Below are 27,803 nucleotides of genomic sequence, written 5' to 3' on the forward strand. Positions count from 1 at the left end.
ACTTTGAGGGCAATTCTGAGGCCAAACAGAATGATGAAAATCTCTGATGTTCAAACGGAGCTTACATAGAGACAGGGAAGTTATTTTACCTGTTTTAAGAATTTATGCTACTATTACTGGAATAGTGAATTCTGTACTGAAATACGCTGAAATTGAGTCCAAAAAAGGAAAGTTCAGAAAAAAAGATTCAGAGCTGACCCACCAAAATAAACAATAGAAAAGACAGAGATTACATTGGAGATTACACTCATTAAAGTGATGTCAGTGGAATGATTTGATTTCACTACGAGAACATTCATGAAAACAGAAGCTATATAAGGCTTTTCAGTTTACCAAGCAACAGTATCATACATGTAATGGCATAAGATAAAACTTTAGGCTACAAATAAGATGCAAATGTTTTTATGGGGAAGGTATTTAACGACTGGAAAAAGTTTTGATGGCTCTACTAGATTTTCCATTGCTGGAATTTTTTAAGTAAAGAGTCAGTGTTTTTCTAAAAGATATACTCTATTCTAAACAGAAATAAATTGAAGCCATGTCTCTGGCTTGTATGAGCAAAGCTCATCAGACCAGACCATTACAATCATTTCTTCTAGGATTATAATGTACAGCGTAGTACTATAATGCATATCTATGATTATTCAACATCAGAATAGTGTCCAGTTTACAGGACTATAATCTTATTTAGGCTTTTAAAATACTGGCACACTACTTTTCTCTGAACCCTTCAAGTTTCCTTGTACTGCAAAGCTTACCAAAAATCAACATTCAGGAGGATAGTAATTTAAATTTAGCTGTCTGAAAGCCAGCTGTTTAGTCTGAGCTACAGACCTAGGTTCTTTCAATACTTAGTGGAGAAAACAAGAAACCTTCATGAGCCTCTACTTTTCTAATATTCTGGGCATCTAATCTCAGCTAGCATAAGTCTGCAGGTGCCTCTCTTTCCATTGGCTAATGAAGGTGTCTTAGTTTAGATTGCTTTAAACACCACACCTAAAAGTGGCCAAATTCAGATGAATGGAATCCATCCCTAATACTCCAAAGTCCTTCTTCAAAATCCCTGGATTCAAGTTAGTTAGATCCACTAATTCAAAACATCTGTCTTTGTTAGGTCATGTTTAAAGTGTGCTTCAGTTACTGTTGGGCAGATAGTGTTTCATCACCAACATATCATAAATACACCTCACCTGTATTTTTCCAAGAGCAAAGTACTCTTTCATATTGCACTATTGTTCGGAAGTCTGTCATTCCTATCTAATAATGAACTGGACTGCAGTTCATGTCCACATGTATGAACTTTGTGAGGCACCCCCTTAAACACAGATATGGGGGGATGCAATTGCGTAAATCTGACCTTTGTACCTGCACTTCCATTATAGTTAAAGGAGACCAGACAGTATTGCTGGTAGAGACTGGGGTGCCTTATCTTTGCATAAATGTCTAAATTAGGAGAGAGATGAAACACAGTAAAGGGTCTAGAGATGAAGAAACATAAGGAGTGGCTGAAGCTCCTTGGTTTGTTTTCTCTGGTAACAAGTGATAGAACTTGAGGGAACGGCATGGTCTGCAGCAGGGGAGGTTCAGGCTGGGTGTCAGTTAAAGGTTCTTCACCTTAAAAGAGAAAGCTTTAGCAGAGATCTTTTCTTGAACAAGTTCAATTTCTCTAAAGTTTCAAGAGCACACAACCATAGGTAAAAGTCTTTGCTCCTTTGCAACAGCTTCATGTTTCCATGAAGAATGCTATGATCCCAGGTGATTTTACTATTTCTCTTCTGTAATTGTAAGGGAACTCCAAATGTGAAGCATGTTGCCTGGCACTCATGTGTATCTTGGCTGAAAACTGCTAATCCACTGCCGGATTTCTCTTCTTGGTCTGTGGACAGCTATTTCCCATCTTGAATTCAAGGTGATGCCTGTTCCTTACTCTAATGTCTAAAAATTCCCCATGTTCTAGTGTCCCACACATCATTACTTGATCTTTGAAAAAGTTTTACAGTACAGCTATGAATTTTTACTTCAGAAGGAGGAAATATTTTCTGGTGTTTGATAGAAAGAAAGCATTGATTCTCCTGTCACATCATAACCATTGTTCCATTCCTAGTCAGAAGAATAGAATGTGGAAATGAACATAAAAGAAAAAACTTCCTTCGTTGCCTTTCTAAACTTCCTCCAAAATCGTCCTTTTGTCTTCACATACACCAGTATTTCCATAACTTCTTGCCACTCAGACTCGCATGAAAAACTGACTGTATATTGGGTGCAGCTACAAATATTTGAGAACTTGAAACTGTTCTTCTTTCACAACTGTGCACATATACCTGTTGTTTTGAAACAAGTGATTAGCAATTATTTTTTGCAGTAGTAAAATACGAAATATGAGAATCTGCCTCTATATATTTTTATTCCTGGTTTCCTAGATAGAACTTTGTGTGTATACATTGTGTAGAGAATGGTCAGAAATCTCATGCGTTGCAAAGGTCTCTGATGAACTGCTCAAGCATTCAGGGGATGTGTTATTCATGCAGAGTAAATGTTTCCCTGAAACATCAGACTTTCTGTGCACTTGAACATAGCACATGAACAAGGGTTGAGGAACATCCAGGATTCAGAATGTATTGCAGCTCGTCAGAGTCACAGTAGCTACTCCATTAATCCAACCAGTCACAATTACTGAAACATTAGATATCTGGTAGAGGGTGAAAAATATCAAAGGAATCCAGAAAAAAATTCCAGAAGTAAAAATAGGATGTGTCATGGAAACTTCTGGACACAATAACCTGTACGTAATTATAAAAGCATGCTCTCAGTCAGCTCTTAACTAGAGAGACTGGGCAACCCTGGGTGCAACTCTGCCCATGGCACTAGATGGAACTAAATGATCTTCAAGGTCTTTTCCAACCCAAGCCATTCTATGGTTCTATGAACCCCTCTTAAAAGTTTGCAATTACCTAGTACATTTGACTGCCTGCTAGCTGACACTCTTCGATATGGATGGCATCAACCTTCCAACTGGTTTGACTGAAAAAACACTGCCAAACTTCCATTATTTTTTTTTTCGGGGGGGCAGCAATAGCTAAACCATCTCGTATATTATTGCCTTCAAAGGTTATTTTATTTTTACTGCCAGTAAGAAGAATAGGCACTAAAGAACCAGTGTTCCTTTTCCCGCCTAACTGTTTGGTTCATGGACACCTCCTAGCTACAAGAAGATTCCAGTCTACCAAATGGAACAGCTTATGGCATCAGTTGACAGTGGAGCCTTGGAATATTATAGATGGTATTTCAAATCAACTTAAAAAAAAGTCCTTCCCAAGACTTTTGTGTAGTGTGACACCTAGCAGGTATAAAGAGCTGTTCCAGGTCCTTCATGGCAAAATGTGGTCATCAGTGTTTTTGTCTTAATACTCTCCATTAATCTCTTAATACTTGATCACATTAGGATGCATTTTAAGGATCTATTAAGGAGCCAGGTTTTTTTGCAGTAAGACTGTTTTCCCCTAAAAATTGAGATTCTGAGAACTATAGAGGAGAATTAGCAAAACTTTGTAGAATTCTGAAATACTTTGAGGTATGTGGAATAACACTGCATCTCTTAGTCACTTACATTTGAAAACCAGACCTAAAATTCAAGTGAATTGCCTGCTTATGGAATGAATATTCCATTTCTGAATGATAAAGAGTAGAATTCAGACACTTTATCCTACACTTCTCTTTAACTACCTAAAAGCAGACTGATTAAATCTGTTATTCTAACAATATTTCTTTTGAGATGCTCATTTCACAAAGTACACTGAAGAACGGGTGACTGCTTCTGCATAGAAAATAGAAAAGACTAGTATCACAAAAAACCAGCTATTTTCCCTAAGTGGATATGCCACAGGAATGAATCAATAAAATACAGAGAAAAGATGTAGTATACTTCTCCACTATCAAAGGACTGTGGAATTCTGCAAAGTTCAATCATTATTCTCCATCCGTTAGAAGTCAGATGATCTTGATTACCAAATCACACAGGTTTGAAGGTTATCTCATCAAGGCTGACCTTCTGCTCAAAGTAAGGTCAGCTTTGAATCCAGAAAAGGTTGCTGATTTCTTTCAAGAGAGGTTTTCAGATTTTCTTGGATGTAGATTCCACAGCCACTGTAGGAAAGTGTTCCAGTGTACCCTCCTGGTGGAATGTTTTTTCCTTATATCTAGCTGGAATCCATCAGTTTCAATCATCTCTTGTCCTGGTATCATGCAATTCAGTAAAGAACCTCTCTTCGTTATGAGATAAAACCTTTCAGAAATCATTTTCACAGAAAAATTCTTTCTGGAACCTTTACAAAATGTTCTCCTGCTGAATTCTTAAAATAAGATTTTTCATTATTGCATGGTTCCAGGTAAACTTCATTTCTTAATTTTAATGTTAAATTTTCCCCAAATCCAGTTACACACAGTGTCTTTTTGCCACAGTGGCCAACTATCCATGCTGTTAAAATACATGAATCAAGCATGCTGATAAAATGCTGAGGTAATGTGACTACCAGCTGAGGTCGAAGTCAAGTGAAGCACTCTAGAAATGAATGTTGATGTCATAACATCACCAAGCTGTAATAATTTTAGCACTCAAACACTCTTTACTATTTCACTGCCATCGAGCTTTTCTAGGACAAAGCTCAGAATATTTGAGGTACTCTGCAGTATTTAAAAGCTATTTCAAATGAAAAATCTCTTTTACCAAATCAGATAAGAAAATTTCTATCTCACCTTCACCACTCCATTTTCATGCATGGTGATACAGTTGCTGGGATCCTCTGAAAGCTGATACAAAGCCCGAGCTGTAGCTCTATGGACCAATGGATCATTTGACTTCAAGTAGCGTACTAGAGGAGCTACTGCCTTGTTCTCTCCAAAGGTAACTCTATTGTTTCCCCACAGGCAACAGTGAGAAATGGCCTCTGCTAAGTGATGTCTTAATTTGTCATTGTTCTGAAGAAGGTAAAAACATAATAAATTAACAGAAATATAATACAATAAAAAATTTCATAGAAAGCAGAACTGCGTTCTCAAACATCTTTAAGTCATCTCAATTTTACTGTAGCACGATTAAGGATTAGAATGAACTGTGAGACATGGAGCTAGTAGCACTTTATAAGAAGTGCTGCTAATTTTTATATTGTTTTAAACATGCTTTTAGACTGGCTGGAAATTTTATAAGTGTAGCATCAAAATTTAACACACAGCCCTATAATTATGATTCCCTGTGTGTTTCAGATTTATTGCTCTCTCAATTCTCCATGCTTTTTCCATAAAGCAGCTGTGAGAAGCAATAGTCGGCAACAGTGATTATTAAAATGGAGCTCATCTTCCAAAGCAATTTTAGTACCAGCCACAGAGCACTTTCATGTCCAAAATACAGCTCATAGAAGAGGAATTCTATAGCTCTTCCTTATAGCTGCTGAAAAATCTATCACTCTTGTCACAATCTTTTATTTGGATACAATGCAGATTAATGAAAGAAATTCAGATACTTAATACAATATGTTTAGCTGTTACTTACTGTGTTTACTAGTTTAGACAACAGAGGGACAACTCCATGATCTGTTATAACAGCTAAATTTTCTTCATCTTTAGCTATATTTGTAATGGCTGCACAGACACTTGCTAAAACTTCTTTATTCTTTGATTTTAGCAAATTGACTATAAGCTCCAAGCCACCCACGAAGGACCGAACCATTTCCCCTGCATCCTAAATAAGAATAAAAGGAAACATTATTTTAGAATACTGAGTCTATATCATATTAAAATATTACATACAACAAAGAGACAACAAAGGGTCAGAAGAATTTTTTAAAATTGCAACTAATTTCTTCACCAAGAAATATGGCTACATAGGAAAGTCAAACTTTCTTGACTGACAGATAAGAGGTAGACTGTTTACATACCACCACATAGGCAGAAATTCAATGCCTAAGTAAAGGTATCTAGTGTCATTTTAGATACCATGGGATGTTCTTTATGATCTCAGCTTGTCATTCCAAAAAGTGTGCAAGTTTCCCATACCTGCTATATTGTATTTCCCAGGATGTGCCTCATATACTCTATGGCATCTAAAACAACAGTGGACACCCTTGTTTAGAATCACAGAATCCTAAGAGTTGGAATGGACATTTGAAAGTCATCTAGTCCATCTCCCCTACAATGAACAAGGACATACACATCCAGACCCTGTTGCTCAGACCTCGGTCCAGCCTGGCCTTGAGTGTCTCCACGGATGGAACAGCCACATCTCTGGGTAGCCTGTTCCAGTGCCTCACCACCCTCACTGTAAAAGGCTTTTTCCTTCCATCCAACCTAAATTTATCCTCTTTAAGTTTAGGCTCTCCTAAATGTCTTCTGTTTCTCACACTTTCTGGCAGCTAAGACATAGGAGTGGTAATATTCTTTTCTTCAGTGCTCTTCAGGAATACTTTAAACATATTCAAGAGGAGGTTACACAAGTCATGACAGCAACTGTGAGAGAATCATGTGCGCTTCAGAGTCCGAACAATCAACATAAAATGTAGGTAACAGACACAAATACAAAATTAGAAAAATGTCTTTCTAGATAAGAAATAGAAAAGTAGACATAGAACATCATTATGCCTCCATATAAATTAATAGTGTATCTTAATTGTGAATTTAGGATGCAGATGTGCTCCATTTTTTCCATCTAAAAAATTACAGTAAAATTAGCAAAGATTTAGGGAAAGACAACAAGAATAATCAAAGGAAGGAAACCGCTCTCTAGAAGGAATGATTAATCTACTACAACATTTAAGGCTGTAAAAGTGAAAAATGAGAATGGATGTGATAGAAGTGTATAGAATCTTGAGATGAATAGAAAGGTCATACAGGAAATCTTTCTTCTAAGAGAAAACTGGAAGCATCAGATGAAATTAGTTGACGGCATGTTAGCATAGTTATGATGTTGAAGTCCTTGGAGCAGCATTATAGGAGCTGCTAAAAGTTTTTAAGTTTGAAATTTGCTGGACTAATTCACAGGGAAAAAAAAATCATTAAAGTTTATTTAGTATAAAAGCATCCTCTGATTTTCAAAGTTCAAGGGCCATAGATCTCTCAAAGGTGGGAGAGAATTCTGGGGAGGGGAGCCACTGCTATGAGTTTGCCACATTCTTCTATCTTTATCTTCTATCTTTCTTTAGGCATTCCCAATAGGCCAGGATGAGAAACAGAATACTGGGTCAGTGAACCTTTGACCTAACACAGAATTGGCTGTACTTATATTCTTGTGTTTATTAGTTAACTCAAATTAGCAAGCACATGTTTGCATGTTAATGCGTAAAACAGAAAAACCAGCAGTTTTGTCACTGTGAGACTGAGCTAACAGGTATGGAATTCATTTGGTTGCCTCAGGCAAAGAGGAACTGGCAGTTATCTCATAAAGTGGCATGCAGCATGCAGTACTTCATGTACCCTTAAATGCACACAGGATATAAACCTAAGTTTTGTTTAAGCACAAATTCTTAACTAATTAAATTACAGTCACTGACTAATACTGTACAACAAGATTCATTACAGTCCATGAAACTGTCAGAAATGAAATGTCTCTCTATTTCTTTGTTCCACCATGTATTACTTTAGTCAATCTCTTTTCACATTCCTCCTGAAAAAAAAAGCCAGAATAGAAAAACATCAACTTCTTCAAACGTTTTATAAATTTATTTATTCAATCTGTAGTTAATTCCAAGAAGCATTCTGTTAGCGACCTACGAGAGATTCACAGGATGCCTACTTACAAAAAGCCTGAGACACAACACTGTGAAGTGCAGTATCATTTTCAGAAACTTAATTGCAAGCATAAAAATTACCAGAGGTGGGTGGAACATCAAGTGCTTATCCAGAGGATACCAAGCACTGCAGTATAAGCTAAACAAATCACTATTGTTATCTGAACTGGCCCTTCACTTACTTACATGAGTGAACCTGTATACTAAGCACAGATACCTGATATTATCACTCCTTAAAATAATCTGTAACACTGACTTGGTAAATTCTCAACCTTTCAAGTATTGGCGTGGGAAAATGAGCAGTTCTCTTAAAGCTCTTTGGTCAGTGATCACACAAACTAACAAATGACTAAATTTTGGTTAACAAGGATTTCGGTAGAAGCATAAAACCTAACATAACCCGCTGATCCTGAAAAAGATAAAAAGATAAACAGTCAGAAACTACTGCGGGAAAACCTTCATGTGTTTTTTTTTCTACAGTCATCTAATTTTTATGGAAAACTATTTACCAAAAGTGTGCCATTAGTACCCAAATGCGATCCTTCATGAATGGATTAATAACAAGGACACTGTTTTTATGAACAAGTAGAAACCATGGATCTAGTTGAAGACAACTATCAGATATAACTAGAGAGGATTATCTTTGAGAATTCTGTTGATATTGTTTAGACAGGTGGATGTAGTGGATTCCCTTTTGCTGTTTATAGAGATATATTATTGGAAGAGAAGGCTGTTAAAGCCTCAGAGGACATCCAATAAGTACGTAAGCAGGTGGCATTTGATTCTGTTAGTCTGTATTCTGTTAGTCTGGATAGAGATGCTTGAAATATTCTGAGATTAAAATTGCTATGGCACATTTCCAGGCAGAAGCCTTTCCAACTAATAGATCAAAAATACACCTGATGCTTACTTAAGCACTAATCTTGAGCTCTGAGATAAAACACTTCAGTTTCTCAGTATCTGAGAAGTCCCAGTCCTGAAATACATAAATTATGGCATATACTTGAATCTCCAATTTGCATTCAAGCAATCTGAAGTGCTTGGTGCTGCAAGGCAGTGATGGCCAGAGCACTCTATTCCTGAAGAACCCTGGAGTCTAGTTTGAGAGGGCTGAGAGACAACAAATAATATGCACTTTGAGAAGCTAAGTTAAGTAAAGCTGGAGCACTCCAATGGATCTCAACAGTGCTGTTCAACTGAGCACAAAACCTTGCCTTTGGCAGAGCTAGAGTCCCTTTCTCCCAAGGGGACCTTCAAAACCATTCTTCTATACATTACTGGACTTCTTAGCATAGGCTAGAGATTTGTAAACCTCTAAATAAGAATACTACTTGCAATCATCAGTTGAATGACAATAATACATTTGCAGTATAAGACAAAAATAAGGTAGTAAAGACACATGGATTCAAAGACTGGTGTAAATGAATTCTCTTTAAGAATGCTAACATTAATATTAATTCTAAGAAAGATTTGTAACTATTCTGTGTCTGCTGGGGAAAGGCAGAATCCAAGAGCACTAAGTACATGTTCTTTTGAAAAATTCTCGGTGACATCTTACTGTACACAGGGGCATCAGAAGGGCTGGAGTCAAACTCTTATTACACTCAAAGGAGAGTAGAAGTATCCAGTTAAATGGTCAGAAGTAAATTTGCAGAAGAAATTTTAGTCTGTGCACATCAGTGATGGAAAATGTGAAAAGAAAGGTCTGCAAGTGGAATTTAATTCATGCATTTTCCTTACAAGGTCAATAGGAAAACTTTGAAGAAAACAACCACAATCTCTCCTGAAACCTTTCTGGAGTGACAAGTCTTCAGATTTCATGAAAACACAAACACAGACCGTACAAACTTTCCTAGGGCCAGGGAGAGACCTTAACACTAAGAATGGTTTAGATTATATTTATTTCTTTTTCTGGGCTAATTTATGAGCAGAGAAGGGCTCCAACTGTATTGTGCTAGTTTTGCTGAGCAAATCAATCAAATTGCTCATGGATTTAGTAAATAAAAATTCCTACTTTTCTAATTCTGGGTTTATACACCAAACAGAACTCTCTCCTGTAATTCTTCCTTTGAACAAAAAGCAAAAGCAGTGGGAAGGCCCATCAGGAGCACATTTTCCACCACAGGCAAGGCAGTTCTTGAGGCTGGAAAGGTTAAATCCATACAGTTTGACGGTCAAAACCAGAAGCCACAAAATGTGGAGGAAGGATAATATCCAAGAGCAAACTTTAGGCTTAAGTCCCAAAATTAACTGAATGAATAAATAACAGAGTTTCTAACAGATATTAAAAGAGGACTTAGATATTCAAGCAAAATAAGGACAACATATATTTGTGACTCAAAGAAGCAGCTGAAACACAGAAGAAAGAACCGCATTCTGCCAATCCTATTGCCACATGAGCTGAATGTAAAGGGAGGTGGGCTTACAGCATGTTTCCCATGGATATGTAGGATAGAGGTGTCTGTATCATCGCTGGTTTATATTATGTCTGCAATCACTTGACTAAAAGTGATATTTCTAGATAAGAATGTTTATATCTTACTTGATATTTTAAAACTTGATCAAAAGCTAGAGAAAATGTGAAAAAAAATCTATAAAGAAATTTCTTACTGCGTGTATCAGAGATCTGAACAGCCAAGTGATTAGATACTGGAAAATAAAATGTATTTTATATTTACTTAAATTCTTTGAAACTTACTACATAGATGTGCATGACCTTGTGTCTAAACATTGACTCAACAAACGAGAAAGGCTTCTGTTCAACAAATAAACCCTACAGTAATTATCTAGGATTTGTACAGGGCCCAGCTATAAAAGCATATGATATGGCTTTTCTCCATGGTTCCAGTATCCCTGTATTATTTGTGTTCTTTGAAAAAGTTTCAAGAAGACAGAAGATAAACTATCTCCCACTGTGATCAACTAGCAAGTAGATCTTGTATGTTCCTACCTGTATATATTTTCTTTCCAGATGATTAGAAACCTACTTGTTAAACTTCTCTTCTGACAAGATTGTATTTTCCACATTTTGTAAAAGAGTACAGACGTATTGAACGAATGGAATAATATATAAACAATCCAGAAGTAAAGTAGGTAAAAGAAGGGAGTTTCAATAATTGTCTGTGAAACCAGCTAAATGCAGGGACAGAACTTTCTACCAGTGATGAAAAGCAGAGGGAAACTGCAGAAACCACATGTCAGGAAAGTTTCCCAAATGTGATTGTGGGTGTAGTCTGGTGGTCTGTACAAGACAAAGAGAAAAGCAAGAAAGCAAGAAATTTGAAGAACAATGAGCAGAAAGACGGAATAAAATGAAAGCTTTAAAATCCATTGCTATTTACAAAAATTTTCTTCTTTCAAAGAAGTTTAAACGATGATTTTGATATAATTTAGCAAAACCATAGTTCCACTTTGTACAGTAAATTTCCACTTTCTTTTCTTCTACTGCAATGTCTATGTATAATATATAGTTTCCATACTTTAAAGACATTGTCATGTGAAGAAATTATACAAAGCTGTGCTTGTGATTGCAGGGGTCTGGACTCAATTCTTTTGAATTTGTGTTCGAGTATAATTTCATTAATGGTCAGGTAACTATTCACACTAAAAAGTCTAAACAAATTCCATGATTTTTGTTTCCAAATCCAATAGTTACCTCAGGCATTTTCATCTGCATTTATTTTTGTAACATAAGAGAAGAAAAATCAGATATAAAATGTTTTTGGAAATTTTTTTGTTCTTTTGGGTTCAGGTTAAAAAAATAGCAACCTTTAATTTCCACCTTTAAAAATAATCAAAGAACAGCTTTGATATGAGCTTTAACTCAAAGAGATAGTCATTTCCAGATATTTGTGTGTATTAAGCTTTCGTATTTACCTGTAGTCCTTAAAACTCACTGCACAAATGTACATGGCATTGTTTCAAAGTCTGGGCTGTACAACTAGCTTAATATCAGATAATGACATTTAAGAAAGACATTTAAAGAAACAATAAAAATATAAAAAAACATAGGCAAAAACATTGTACTGTACCAGCAGGAAATATCTTCATTTAAGATCATCCAAGTTTCAATGCAAAATTTAATCTAATGTAACTGATACAAAAAAAATTTGGTTTGTTATACTAGTTTTTAAGTGGTTGGAAAAGATAGGAGGAGATAACAGAATTTTTCATTACTTCACAAGACCACATCCTTCTTCTAACTACTGGGCAGCAACATTTTTGTTCTCAGAAAGTAGGATAAATATTATTTCAATGGTGGATTCAAAGAGAGGAGTTTGCAATTTCAAGAAGTTAAAAAAAAAATAAGGAATAGCTGGCATAGATACTGAGGACAGCAAGTTACCTGCCATGCTAGTAAAAGGTTCATCCTCATACTCTTTAATCACATACTTTCAGCATGATCACTATCAAAATTAAGTTAACTTTCCCTATTAAGAAAATTAACTGTCTCTATTCAGATACTTTTACTTTGGCTTCTGCCAAGAGCAGACATACTGTGAGATAGACAATTTTTCTTAATTTTTTTTTTTAATTGAGAGCAGAAAGCACTACAATATTTGCAAAAAAGATTTGGAAAAATCATTTGATCTTTGCAATACTTATGCAAGAAGAACGCTTGGGATTTTTAACTTCTCTTGTTATCATATTATGCGTGTTTTGTTTTGTTTTGTAGTTACTTCATTAAATAAATAAAGTTGATCAGCCTCAGTTGAGACATACAGTACTTAAACAGGCACTACTGAATACTTTTGTAATTTGATTCCGTTCTTATTTCTCCCAAAATGAATACTGCTTTCTCTATTTGAAAGATTTAAAGCTAAACTGTATTAAAAAATTCATTGTGTTTATCTTTAAAAATACTCCACTTGAAAGTTAAATGTTTCTCCATTAAAAACAAGTAGCATTTCACTCTTAGAACATCATAAAAAGCTTAAGGTGTCACAACTGATTTGTCAAATTGAAATGCTTTTGCCCAAAAAAGTGATGGTATGACTGTGTAAATAAACTTTAATTATCTAGAATCATCTTTGGTCTACCTTCACTTTACTGAAGGAAGCAGTCCATTTCTATCCCCTGTTGCCAACTGAACTACTTACCATAACGCAAAATCAACTTAAGATTAAAAATAAAGGAATGCAATAGATAAATTTCTATATTACAACTGTTCAGTGGAAAAAGGAAATACAACTTACGTATGAATATTTCTATTCATCTTTCAAATTAAACATAACAGTAATATTAATTCAAATGATTTTATATTTAAATATTAATTTTATTCCAGTCTGTAGAGCTTCATGCTTCCACTGTAGTAGAACAAAGAAAAATCTCTTGCAAGATGAGACCATTTTACTACATCTCACAACTCCTCTCTAGAATGCAATCTTGTGAGAAAGTAACAGCAGACTGTCAAAATATATTTTTCTGTCCTCTTTACATCTCGGAAGCAGCTGATGTCAGAGAAGGCTTAGTGAAGAGAAGGCTTACACAATTAGTAGTATCAATGTTGCTCCAGAATAGGATTAAAAGTAGCTTGGAAGAGCAGAATCATCTATTTCTGGTTCTCCAAGGATAGGATCATTTCACACCTAAATATTTGGTGGGTATATCGCTATTGATAGTTTAAAGAAACAAAGGTAAAGTCTATTAGCCAAGTATACTGGCCAATAAAGCATGCAATGCTTATTCTCTAAAAGTTAGTGGGGAAAGGATTTTCGTAGTCTCTCACAAAATTTATAAAGTCCTTTTGTCTATTCCTTACTTTTCAGCCTAGCAGACTACTTCTACTCTTCCTCTCCTCCTCCCCTTCACTCCTCACAACTCTCAGTCTCATGTAAATGCCAAATCCTATTTTTCTTTTCATAGAAGAAGTTAAACTACTAATATCAGAGTCCTTTGAGGCCACAGTGGCAAAAACATCATGATTTGCTTTAGATTATTTTGAAAAGTGTTATAATAATGGAAGCATGAGAAACTGATGACATTGAATAATTGAAAAAACTAAACATTGTGTCCATTGGATTTGAGTTGAACTGAATCCAAGTAAGTGCTCAAAACATTGAGTCTAAGTGTCTAAGTAAACTTCTTCATATAATTATAACATACTTATGAAATACTGGTGATAATGTGGGTTAATACTGTAGTGTTACAAGACAGTAATATTAGAATGTTCCAAGGATAGTTTAGCAAAACAATCAATGCACTGACCACACAAACAAATGAATTGTTATAACAATTACTGTTTGTGTCGTTGCAACTCATGGCATGGTTCCATAAATTAGAGTGGTATTTGAGAAGGCAATCATATCATATTTTACCAATTACAATTACAGACCACTAAGAATCTGAGTGAGCAACATGAGGCATAATATATAATTCAGTCAAAAGCTTCTGGACTAGATAAAATGATTGCTTGAAATGGTCTGGTTTGTATTATGCAGCAAATGAGACACAGTGATCTCCATGCTCTTTTTTTGCCTTAAAATCTACAGCAGTCCCATGTGGTAAGTGAGGGGGTAAAACGTGAGATGGACAAGGATAAGCAGAAAAGAGATTAAAAAAAGACTGAGAGGAATATGAGCTTTAAGCTTTTTATAGATTTTTAAATCTGATTAGCAAGTCTAATTTAAAAGTACAGAAGCTACATGACAAGCTGTTGACTAGTATATGTATCTATTATAAACTAAGCTACAAGGAAGGCTGGTTGAATATTTTCCAGTGGAATAGTATTCCATCAGAAAACGCTAATGGAATGGAACCAAAACCTACCATAAGAACACGACTTCTTGAAAAGTTTTGACAGAAACCAGGCATAAAGGCAGGCTAAATTACCAACGTGCCTCTTCATCTTTCTCTTGTCAGCCAGACGGCTGGTGAATAGCCTGCCAGGCTTCTGGTTTTCACAGAATCCCTGACTTCTTGCCCAAAGAGCTGCCAAACAGCTGGAAAGCCAGGACTCCAGGAGCTCCTATGCTTTTTGGCTTCTTAAGTTCTTCAAGCTCTCACTCAGCTTCTTTGAATGGAACTTCAAATCTGAGTCTCCCCAGTGAAAGAGACATGGGTTATGCTCTTAGTTTCCTGTTAGTTCCCAGCTTTCAGGTTGTGTTTTACATGAATTGGGCTCCTAAGGACCTCAGGGCAATTTACGGGAGTCCCTTCAAGATCTCTAGGATATGTCTACTGGAACCCAAACTCTGTGATGATTGGTTCATTAGACTTCTATGCAGCCTGTAGCAAAAGTCATTGAAAAGGTTGGTTCTTCATGCCCTCAGCAAGAATGGCAGCCAACTGTGAGCTCACCAAGTTTGACTTCGTAGACATCCTATATCTCCAAGGACTCTGTTTTTCTGGAGTGGCAAGCTAAAAATTCCTCTTTGTCTCTCTTACAGTAACTTTTGAAGTTCAGTTCATAGAAATAGTTTAAAATTTGGAAAGTCTACATTCTGATAATACAGATTTTAAAAGCATTTAAATGAGGTCAAGTATAGAGTAGATACAAATGACATTAAAGTATCATAATGGCTAGAGAGAGAAATTGGAAAATTGAGAGAAAGGACTAAAGAGCATTATTATGAACTGCTGAGGTTTCTGTATATGAATGTATGAGGCACAGCAACAAAAACAAAGAAACTGGAAAATGCTGTACATACTCAAGCAGGGAACTGTGACATAGGTTTAGCAAAAGAATAGTATTTTAACAGCGATATATAGATACAATTTTTAAAATATAAGCACAAGAACAGCAGTTTGCATAATGGAGAAATCTTCATACAGAAGTTATTGATCAGTAAAATGTGTAAAAAAAAATCAACCTTATTAATATAGAACAGTAAATAATTTTAGCATTTGTTAAATATCAGAACACCAAGTTCAATTTGCAAGTTCAACTACATTTCTTTGTTATTCTAACAGAGAAATGTCCTTCCTGATTTTATACATGTGGTTAAATTAAAATTTCAGTAACAAGAAAATTTTATATAAGAATCCTAAATAGGATCTACATAGTCATCTGCAGCACATTTTCAACCTGTAGTTTAACTTCAGATTAGTCTTTCCAGAGTGTTTCCCTGTGTTCAGGAAATACACAGTAATCTTTATATGTCCAATGGTCCTCCATCACACCCATGAAATTCCACTGTTGGGCTGAAAAGGAGCCAATAGTATAGGGGGAGAGGAGGAAATCACACTTCACTAGAAACAGGAGATAGTATTTTACAAGTACATTTTAAGAAAATAAGATTAAAAAAGATTCTTTCTCTCTTCCCTCAAATCAAAATTCTCAGACTGTTTACTTAAATTGTTTTGACAGACTTTACACATACCTTATTTCCTGAAATTCCTTAGGAGAACCTTTACAGTTGTAGTCAGAACAAAAGTTAGAATTTAAACTTAAGAAAGCTAACAAGCAAACACAGAAAAAAAGACAGAGGAGAGGATGTGCCTGACAATTAACTGTTTGCACCCAGAATTCTGTTAAGTACAATGAATGAAAATAACCTCTGAATAACATGTCTTTTTGTTTTTATTTCAAAGCATGCTATTTAAAGGTTAATCTGTGAGGAAATAGGTATTCCTATACAAACTCAATTTGGTAGTGCTCCTATTTCTGGCAAAATATCTTTGAATTCTATAATAGCCTAAATAACATCTTTGTACAGTTTCTCTCAGTTTTTCTGTCTGGGCTGATGTACATGGGGACAACACTATGAATACTGTTTTTCAAAGTAGCATCATAACCAAGTATTGCTGTTCCAACATCAACAGAGTTGAGTAGACTTTTCTTAGCAATTTTTCATAATCATTTGTGTTTCTTGGATGGTGCACTTATACTTTACCAATGTGCCTGCAGTAGTAACCTTTCCTTTTGGAAGTAACTAATTAATAAGAACCTGCTTCTATTACAATAATTCACTTGAAAAAAAAATGACAACTCTTTTTAAAGAAAAGTGTACACTAATTTATCCAAAATTAGAAGTCTTTTTTTTTTTTTTTTTTTTTTTTTTAAATTCTAAAAAATAGCACTGAAAAGGGCAAAAAAAATTTTCTCAGGAGAGTTCTACCCCCTAAACTATGTCACTGGCAATCTACCTTCAGATTTTCACTCGACAAACAATTCTGAAGACTAAAAATTTTTAAAACTAGTGCTGGCTATCAAAAGTGAGGATGGGCCAATATTATGACAGGCAGAGTTGTAACAATTTATGTACTGTAATGTATAATTCAATCCTCTATTTTAAAAGTCTTCAATCTGTCACAGACCAAATATCACTGCCCTAAATCCTATTGATGTAATAAACAATATCACTTAGCTAAAACATATGGGTGCATTCAACAACGTTGCCAATCAAATTCTATGATGCTATTCCATAGGAAGTACTCTGAACCAGTTATTGTGAAGTAACTGGTAATTCATATAACCTAGACCCACAGGCACTTAGATTCTCCTCCCTTGCTTTCTATTAACTTTGTGTCTAGCAACGGGCAAATTATTTAGATCCAAATGCCCAAAACTATTCTTGAGATTTCAGGACTGGGCATTTTTTGACTTTGTACGTTCTAATTGTGAAACAGAAATGGTGGATTTTCTAAAATAACAGTCTGTGGCAAGATTAAGTGTGTGAGATACCTGTGTACTCATATTATGACAATAAAAGGCTGAAAGCTACTTGAAACATGCTTTGCAGTTTCAAGCACAGCCTTGGAAAATCCAGAAAACCCATAACTCATTTGAAGTCATATGCTTATTCCTACATTTGAATCAAACATTGCATAAACCAGACTGTGCTTTTTGGAAGACCGTGTAAATTATTGAGTATTATTAACTGTGAATGAAGATGAAAATTTAGTTTAGATAGAAATAGTCACTGTATCCCCACAGTTTGGCTATAGTTGTCATTTTATACATATTTCTTCCCATTTAAAGTCAGAGGACAGGGTTTTATTGGAAGATTTGTTTCAGTGTGCCACTCTGCCTCAGTCTCACACAAAGAAGTCTTTGTGAGGTTGCAGATTAGCATTTGGGCAGGCAGCCGAGAGATGAAAGGAGAGTGGCTACACTAAGGATGTACATGGCTTACACTCATCAAATACCCGGAGGAAAAAACAGAGAGAAACAGCCCACATCGTCTGTAATTTCAGTTGCTATACTCTATTTCTCTAGTTTCTGAAAAAGCATTTTTAGTGATGCTCTAGGAATGCGTAGTTCTACTCTGACACTGTAGGTCACAGAGTTTTTTATATAATGAGTATTGCCTAAGTAATGAGATAAAGCAGTATCTTACCATTTAGTTACAGAAATATCGTTTACAAAAGAGGCAGATATGGCCATACTTTGACAGAAGAGACACGTATACAACCCACCATTAGGTAATATAAAACTTTTATACTAGAATGTATGTTACAACAACAACAACAGAAGATAATTCAGAATAACCAGGATGTTTGGAAAGTGGCAATTAAGGTATCATTGTAAAAATCGTTTTGAAGAAATAGAAACTGTGTAAGTTATAAAGATCACAAGCAAATGTCCTAGAAATGCCTTCATCTATATAGCTATACCTATATCTATTTATATAGGTAAGTAGCAACCACACAGGCTCAAATCCGAACAGGAAACACTACCTGCAGAGGATGGTAAGGATAACACTACTTTGAGTGAATTTCCATTCTTAACATAGTCACACTGCAAATAACAGATAGAAGAATCTGTACGCGTGGTACAGTAGAGAGAAAATGAAAAAGTTACATTGAATAGATAATTGAATCAGAAATTGAAGATATTGCTGTACGAAGATTAATGTTAGTATTCCATGAAACTAATGAGAGACAAAATCTTCTGCATTTATTTTACCAATTCATTGAAGATGAGCTAGAAATTATACACACCATTTTATCTGTGTGGGAATCAACACAAAATAAATGAATAGCTCAGTCTTCTGTGCACAACTGACTTGCACAACAACCACTATTCACAACTGGCACTTTTTGTTGGCAGTCTGAACAGAAAATCTAAGGATTACATTGGCAGCGAGTCTGAAATATGCTCTGAAACCAAGAGGCAGTCTCTTGAGAATACAGCTGAAGTACCTCATAGTGGTGAACAACTACAACTACCTGCACTATTCGTAGATCATGAGTAAAAGCTTTCTGAGTAAAAGTGTTTCCAGCACTGTCAGATAGACTTTTTCAGCATGCTTTGTTTGGGAACAGTAAGTTTGGATCCTTCTTAGTTATTAAAATATATTCTCTAAATACACTAAGTGCTTTTAAGGCAAAACAGAATGCTTCTCTCTGGTACAAAATAAGTGCTAGATGGAGGACTTTTGCTACATTTTAAATAATTATTTCACCAATTATTTAAAGCAGAGAAATTAACAGAGAGTAAGTATAGTAAGAAGTAATACTTTGCAAACAGCAAAGTATTGCTAGAAGTCATCTATCTAAATATAACCATTACATCTGACTATCTATGTAACAAAACTATTACTTTCTCACCTTGGCATTTTCAATGCAAGGACAAATAGCCCAAGCTGCATTTGCTTGAACATCTGGATTAGGATTTTTCAGCAATGACCATAACAAACGAACTCCATCTAAACGGTCAATTATCCTATTGCAGAAATAGAACAGAAAAAAAGAGGTATTTAATTATGGAGTACACAATGTTCAATTTTAACTTATGTTTGTTTGTTTGGAAAATTGCTTTAAAAAGTATTGGTATGGTTTTCCTTAGCATACTATTTTGCTTTACATGAGTGCTTGTGTTTTATTGTCAGTTGATTGCCATTAACATATACAGTAGGCATTTCTTGCTATTGAAGATAAGTGTGTACAAATTATGTTAAGATAGAATACATTTTCTAAATCTCGTGCATCTTGTTTACATTTTTCTGAGTGCTGTGACGTGAAATGCTTACAGAAGATAAATGAATTGCATTATTGCCAGAACTTGCATAAAAGTAAAAACAAGCATGTGACTTTTTAATGATCTGCATGCAAAGTAGAATCCGAATTCAAGCATACTGGCTTCTTTCACATAGTAACAAATACTTTCCAAAACAAATATTTATGCCCAAAATATGTACTTAACTTTTTATTCAGTCTATGCTTAATGTATTTACTTTACTGTACAACATATTCCAAAGTTCTATGTTACTAATCTAGCATTAGAAATTAAAATGGTCACACCACACTGCATCCTTTGTGGGTTGTGAATAACGTGCAACTTGTTTCCCAGGTATTCCTCACCAAGAAGACTAATACTGAACACTATGTTATAATTACTTAAATACACTGAAATCAAAGTATCTTCACGACTAGCTGAATTATCATCAGAATCATCACTATGCCATCTGTTTAATGTTTACATAACAATCAGACTTGGGGATCATAGGGTCCAGAGAGTACCTTAAAAGGAAATGAAGGTCAAACAAAACTTAATAGCCTTTAAAAACTTACTTTTCTTAAAAAGATATATTAAACCCAAAGCAGATGAGTTGAAGATAAAGAAGAAAAAGTGTACTTTGGTTTTCTAACTTCAAAAGTAAAAAATCTGCTGTATACATGGAAGTCTACATCTTTAATTGTAAATACAAAATAAGAGAAATAAAATACGGTTTACTTCTAAAAACATCACATAAAACATCTAACCTGTGTTCACTATATGTATATTTGCCAAGAAATTTCAAAACTAATTATAAAACTATTTATGCACTCAATTCTACCATCATTTGAAAGACAAAAGTATAGTTAAGGACGTGAACTCTGTCTACAGTAACCAGGGACTTTATTTGAAACATTTTTGTCCAAGCTGGTTAAAAAAATCTTTGTTTTCAAAACAATGACTTTTTGCTTAATAGATCAGTTAAGCTGATGAACTATTAATTTTTAAGACCTGATAATTTTAATGCAGCTTATTATACATACTCAGCTCCAAATCAACTGCATATCATTATTTAAAGGGAAAATTCAGAAACACAACAAATTAGAACAGCATGAGCACAAACCATACAATAACACATACATGTTCAGAGTAAGGATGACTTTAGTAAAAACATCCAAACAAGCTCTTAAATCCCTGTGCTTTCAAGCAATTTTTAATAATGCTTTCCTGTAATTTCAGAAAATAGAAATACTTTTTTCCCATATTGGAAAAAAATCCAGAAGTCTATCTTCATGAGTCAAGCAGACTACTGACCATTTACCAACATGCAATACTTCTTCCCAAGAGGAACTAAATATGAATTACTCAACTCCAATCAGTATACAAAAATCAAGCAATAGAAGCCAAATGCTGATTGCATTGCAATGCACAGATTTTTCAATCATGTTTAAGAAAATAATCTCAGGGATGGTTTATCTTTCCTTTTCTTCTCTTTTTTTCAAAGCCTTCTTCTCAATATAAAATTTACTTTTCGGTTTTCTTGTCTTTTCTTCACCTTTCCTACAGCTCCATTTGTGAAGAAATTTCTTGCTTTCAGTTGAAGACCAGAAAGAGCAGTTGTTTTAGACCCAATGGAAAAGTCAATCAAAGTAGAAACATTTATGTTATGTTATGTTATAAATAACTGCTTTCCTTTTCTTCAGTATAAGTAGTAACAACACATGAACATGCAAGTCTCAAAATCAAGAGCCCAGATTCGGAACTGCCATGGTTTAACACGACTAAAGCTTCTCAGAATAAACCTGCATCTCTCATTCAAAATTATGACATCTTGTCATAGACTGATAATTGATACTATTTAGAATAAGGTGTAAATTATTCTGCACCTCAAAAAACCTAATATGTGATTGTATTGGTAGGTGGACGCAGGTGGAGTGAGGAGGTGCCCCTGTCGTGCATTCTGGTATCAGTCAGACATGATGAGAGCAAAGGTGAAGGGATACGGCTACTACTAATGTTTTCAGCATCACTTTTTCAGCAGATTAATTACAGGGCATGTGAGCAAAATACTTTCCTGGCTTCCACACAGAACAGTTTATGTACTGTGAATATAGAATACACCGTAGGGGCAAATAATTTTAATGAAATTAATGCCATTCTTAGACTACTTGAGTACCTAGATGATCCTCTGAGCAATCTCAGGTTACTGTGAATTGCTATTTGCTACTTGATCAGTGCAGGTAGTTCAACAAGATAATTTTCTGAATGACTTTCACTGGCTGTTTACAGATGAAAGTTTAGTAAAAGCTTTTTTGCATCATTTCATTTCAGAAACTTGATGTCATAGCCTCATTGAACATTGTAATACATCTATGCAAAAAAAAAAAAGGGTCACAATTCCCAGAATTTATGCTGCTTTATAAAATACCTGAAACTAACTAAGCTGCTGATTTGATATAGTTCTCTTCAGAACTCAGATTTAATACTGACCATTTCCTGTAGAAAAGTCAAAATGAATGGTTGAATACACATACACACGCATAGCCTACACGTCTGTTTGTCATATCTACCATCTTTTTCTGTTACAGTATTATTTGCCAGATCTTTTGAGAACTCTAGCACTATAGCCTGCCAATCTAGACCACAAATACAAATGTAAATAAACAAAGTTATACTGACTGTATTGTGCTCACTGGAAAGATTACAGGGTCTGGTAGAATGTAATCTTGTCTTTTCTGAAACCACAATTTAGCATGTTTCTTAAAACTTTCACTATTTGCTATAGGGTGCTTTGTACCAGTGAGTCAAACTCCATCCGTCTGGCTAAAATATAGTGCTCACCAGAATGTCATACATTTACCTGTATTTTTTAAATAGGACTTAATGACTGGGAAACTGTTTATCTGATCTATATCATAAAGCTGTAGCAGCATTTGTTTTCAAAGTAGGAATTTGTACATGCTACTACACATACACTATCAAAATATATAACCTTAACTTGTGGTCCATTATCCCCTTCAAGGATGTGGCATCACAGAAACACATCACATCCAGTACTCAGAATTTGAGCACCCATGAACCAACCAGTGTTCAATTCTGGAATTCATGTCATTTATTTATTTATCGAATTGAGCAGAAACATATAAATGTTTCTTGATGTTAAAAAAATTCTCAGAAACAAAAGTCTTAGTCCCCAGTTCTGCAATTGGGACAAAATGGTATTACAGACTATACTCCTTGTATTTGGCCACTTACTCTTCTCAAAAAAGAGAAAAGGGGTCTGTATGAAAAGCTACAGCTTCAATTCCTTCTATACTGGTCTAAGGAGAAGGAACAAGAAATGGGTGGTCTTTGTTTCTAGGGGGAAGAAATTGAATACCTCAACTCTGCTAGAGGCAGAGCAAAAACCAAACAAATTATTTAGATGTGAGTAATTGTACTGACATGAGTGTCTGAACTAAGTGTTGTTTAAATATTTTCCTCTATCAGGATCAAAATTGTCCTCACCTGGTTGAATCATATTTCTGATAAAGATAGCATTATCTTTTCTAGTGCTACAAGTCTGAACTTCCGCTACAACAATACTTCCAGTAAATATCACAGTCTTGCTTACGTGAGCAATTTTTGTGTTAATGTATTAATTAGCATATTTTGCTCCTGGACTAAGATCTTCCTTATTCATTAATGTTATAAAATATTTTTAAAAACAAACAAGCAAGGAACAAAACTTTTTCAATGTTGAGAACCTTCACTAGAGAATTTTTTCATATGAACTGAATTCAACATTTGAATCCTTCACCAGCTCTTGGCAAACTTTGAAATTTCCTCCCAAACAACCTGCACTCTCTCCTCCTGAAAAACAAGCTGGACTTTGTTTTATCACAATTTTAGCAGCAATTTGTGTTATTTTTGGTGCTTATACTGACCGCATTCCAGTGTGAAGCTATCCATACTGGATAACAGAAGTGATAGTCCTGAGTCTGAGATTTCATAATATCCATTTATATTTGAAATTTATTTGAAATTTCTCATTTGATTTGCAGTGTTAATTTTGGTAACATATTCCTGTAGAGGTAGAAGTTTAGTATTCTTCATTTCAGATATGTAGTGAAGATTTTTTCATTTACATGCACTTTTACACTACATGGCTGACAGTTTGCACAACCCATGTTTACAGTTGTGTACCATCTATCCTTTTGCCACTGGGTGACAGCCAAAGCATGAAAACAAACACCCTATTCAGGAAAAGAATTCCCTGCACTGCTATATGAATATCAAGTGAATTATGCAAATCAGATCAGGAAGAGCTTACTAAAACTTTCTTTCTGATCTTCCATCTGTGTAAGGAGGGAAATATGCAGAGAATCTTGAGGTAAATATCCCTGCTAGGGAACAGTAAGCACAGTAAATGCCCACCACAACTTTTAACTGGAATGCTTAATCATAAAAGTCAAGAAACTTTGTAAGCTGTACAAATCTACATAACAAAACCTAGGAGAGTAGCAACTCTTTCAGTAATAAGGCAGTCTTTTTCTTCAGTCTTGTAAAGAAGTAAGAAGGGGAAAAGAGGGTCAAGGAAAGTATTAGTTCTTAAATGATGAAGGTGGACAAAACTTATAAAATACAAATAATACTCTGTTTCAAAAAATTCCATATTATTTTTTATGACAGTGAATGCCCACCTTCCTTCTGAAATGGCTTTCTCTAATTTAGGAAATTATTTATTACAATACGATAACAGTAGGATAGTAGATAGTCCATCAACTGCCTGAGTTAAACTCCATGAACTGTAAATATCTTTTCAAACATCTCTACTACATGAACTAACTATTCTGTGATTGCAATGCCATAAAATTCCATTTGAACATAAGAAAAACAAAACAAAACAAAACAAAACAAAACAAAACAAAACTATCTTGCATTGAGGAAGTTAAAAAACTGGAGAAGGTTTCCCAGAGAAGCTGCTGAGTCTCTATCCATGAAGATATTCATCACCTGACTGGATGTGATCCTGGGCAACCTGCTTTAGGTGTCTATGCTTGAGCAGGAAGGGTGGACTAGATGATCTGAATAGGCCCTTTACAAGCACATTGGTTCTGTGATATCTGATTACTGAGATACATCTTTTTTTACCTTTAATGTTCACCCAAAAATATTAACGTCTTTCAGTAATTATTTTTTCAGTATTTAAAAATATGAATAGCTTACATCATATTCTCATGTTCTGTTGCACAAGCTCCCACTGCTTTCGTGACGTTCACAAGTAATGCCTGATTAGTTCCAGTAAGTAACTTCACTAGGGGTGGTATTCCACCACATTTACGGATAATTGATCGATTTGCTGGTTCTTGGCAACATTCCCCCAGTGCTCCAACGATATTTACAAGAACTTCTTCAGGTTGATCAGTGAGCAGTCCTACCAAAGCTTCTGTGACTTTATATTCATGAAATCTAGACAACAGCAATAAAAACAAAGTTGTTATTTTCAGAGTGTTACCATTGTAAGGTAATCCTAAGGAAGTTATCTTGCAGAACAAATCACAGTATAGGTAAAACATCCAAATCAGTTATTGAAAGGTTGACATACAGCACCACTTCTTATTTTACATTTTTTAATACATTTCTCTGATTTAACTTTCTGAGAATCTACAGAGTCATTTGAGGGCTGTTTAAAACTTAACATATAGATGCATTATCTATAACTAGCTGAAAACACTGAAAGACTGGCAAGTAAAGTGGCATCCTAATTTCCAGTTCTTTTTCCTGCCATATCAACAACAGCTCAAGCAGGAGTATATGAGACTCTCTTACACTTCACTGGAGCCAAAGGATCACCCGTACTTTTCAATAAATGTTAGTCTCACAAGTTCTATATCTTGCTCAAGCCTAATATGTGCATTTTCTTAATTCTTATTTTTTAGATTCTGATGGCATATGTACAGCAGTTACAATAGAAGTAAGTTTTTCCAAGCTGGTTTCAATATAACAATTAACGTAATCCAGAAAGGAGAAACTCCTTTTTCATGATTTGCTTGTGTTTTATATACTTTAACTTAAAGAAAAAAATCTTTATTTGTTCAATTTAATTTGGAAATGTCTCTTTTTTTCTTTTTTCAAGAGGAGACATTCATAGCATGAAAAAAAAAAAGCAACAAAGTAAGTGAAAAATTTTAAATATTTGTTTCTCTGGCTATTTTATCTTTGTTGCAGATTAATTGCTTCATAGGTGAAATAATATGAGCAGGCTCTGAGATGGACAGGCTACAGACTGACGGAGTTGCTGGCTCGGGCCATCTTGTGTCCAGAAGCAGTACGGCTGCTCGCACACTAATGAATCTGAGCTAGTCATGCCCAGGCACCTGTATCAGCTCACTGCTGAGTCAGCACAACTTCTCAGCAATTTATTTCTTGTAGAGGAAGTACTGCAGAGTAGTCTGGAGATAATTATTAAGTGGTCCTGCAGGAACCAGTCAGCTTTGCTAGTTCTAGCTTCGTGCCAAACTCAAGTTCATCCCTCCAGATCTACTCTGTGTTTTCACATTATCCTCCCTCACTGTTCTGCAGTGTACTCCCATCCTGACTTCAGATAGGATTTACTGCTTCAGACTCAGCAGTACATAATACATCAATTCAGCCCAAGTCTGGAGCAACGCCTGACTAGCAACCTTCACAGAGCTTCATGCCCTTGTGAAGATACATGAGTAACCTGGAAAAAATCTGTTTGAATTTTCACAGAATTATTGGCAATAGCTACACTAATTATTTATTTAACAGGCAAAAGCTCATTCTGTAGCCTTGAGGACAAGAAGCACAACATAGCATCTGTGTCAGTAAAATCTTTTGTCCTCACCATTCAGGGTGGCCTCACCCCTTCTGCTTAATGGAAAAAATCTATTGCTTCTGCTGGCCATGCCTGAGCATTCCCCAGGAGACTGCTTCCTGGCACAGGACAAACCATGCAAGAGACTGCTAGAACTTAAACAGTATGGATAACCGTAATTTAGTGATGGAACCCAAGGCATAGTCCTACTTATTTTATTAGTATAGATGGAGACATTCAGTTCACTAAATCATTGGTCTGAAACCTATGTGCAGATAACCAAAGCCCACAGAAAAGAAGGATACACCTTGCTGAAAAGCCAGGTTACTGTAAAATGAGCAATGCAAGAAGTAGGACAGAAGAAAAGTATGTAGAGACCAAGGTTCTGTATAACAACAGTTTGGTGACTCATACAGAACAATAAAAAGCCAGATTTTAAACTAAGATTATTGGAATTATTTCAGATTTTTATCCAGCATTTACTCATTGTATCTGCATGTCCAGCAGAGTACTAAAATTAGGGCTGCAGGAAGAGGTTACTTCTTACTGTTTCACCTCCCAGTCTGTCAATCTTGCATTCCTCTGCAGGGTAGGGTATCTTCAGCAGAAAGCCTAATACATACTCCAGTGGAGCAGGCGTTTTACCAAGGTAATGTGCATTAATCTGATGAATTAATTCAAAATGAGAGGGGCTACATATTCTCAGTCATTAAACTGAGATTAAATTCAAATCATCATAAAAGACAGAGAGTGATAAGTCATGATGCCAAATTCTTAGATAATTGTTCTGGGCCCTGATACTGAGAAAATATATATGTATCTATGCTAGGATTCCTAACACTTAAATCTAGTCCTTTAGAAGCTGAGTGTCCAGATTAAGTTGCTTTCCTGAGCTTCTTCTGTAGTTAAAAAGAGAGGATTCTAGGTTAATTGTTCTAGATTCCAATATATTTCTAAAAAAGTGGACCTAATATGTGCCTCAGAATGAGATAATGTGTATTCTCCTATTCAACCTGAACTGTTAAAGCTAAATGTACTGGCTACTCTCCACCAGGTAGCCATGATCCCAGTTCGTAAGACAGAGAGGAGCGGGGATATCAGATATACTCACATGTAACATGTTTTCTGTTTTAGTACACCTCCTGCCTCAATGCTCTATACTCAGAGCCACCAATTGTCCGCAATCACCTTTAAGATTCTAGGAAATTAACACTGTTTCCTGGGCACTCTGATGAAGTCACACAGCAATTTTTTCTCAGTATCTAAGTTGAAAGCCTCACTAAATACAAAACATGGTTTTGTGGAATCACAAAACAATATTTTTCAC

The 27,803-nt window shown here is 35.3% G+C and overlaps 1 protein-coding gene across 1 annotated transcript in view; it reads right to left on the bottom strand.

The window, feature by feature from the left end:
* ODAD2 (outer dynein arm docking complex subunit 2) overlaps window positions 1-27,803 on the bottom strand; it is a 74,250-nt gene that overhangs the window by 15,789 nt on the left and 30,658 nt on the right. Inside the window, exons 16-19 of the mRNA XM_042817427.1 lie at window positions 24,865-25,107; window positions 19,269-19,383; window positions 5,546-5,734; window positions 4,753-4,974 (exon numbers count right to left, since the gene is read on the bottom strand). Coding sequence (XP_042673361.1) covers window positions 4,753-4,974; window positions 5,546-5,734; window positions 19,269-19,383; window positions 24,865-25,107 — 769 coding nt within the window. The remainder of the gene's footprint in view (window positions 1-4,752; window positions 4,975-5,545; window positions 5,735-19,268; window positions 19,384-24,864; window positions 25,108-27,803) is intronic.

This window comes from Centrocercus urophasianus, unplaced genomic scaffold (genome assembly GCF_019232065.1).
Source record: "Centrocercus urophasianus isolate 14NV4802_14NV808 unplaced genomic scaffold, USGS_Curo_1.0 seq_16, whole genome shotgun sequence".
In the NCBI taxonomy this organism is placed as follows: domain Eukaryota; kingdom Metazoa; phylum Chordata; class Aves; order Galliformes; family Phasianidae; genus Centrocercus; species Centrocercus urophasianus.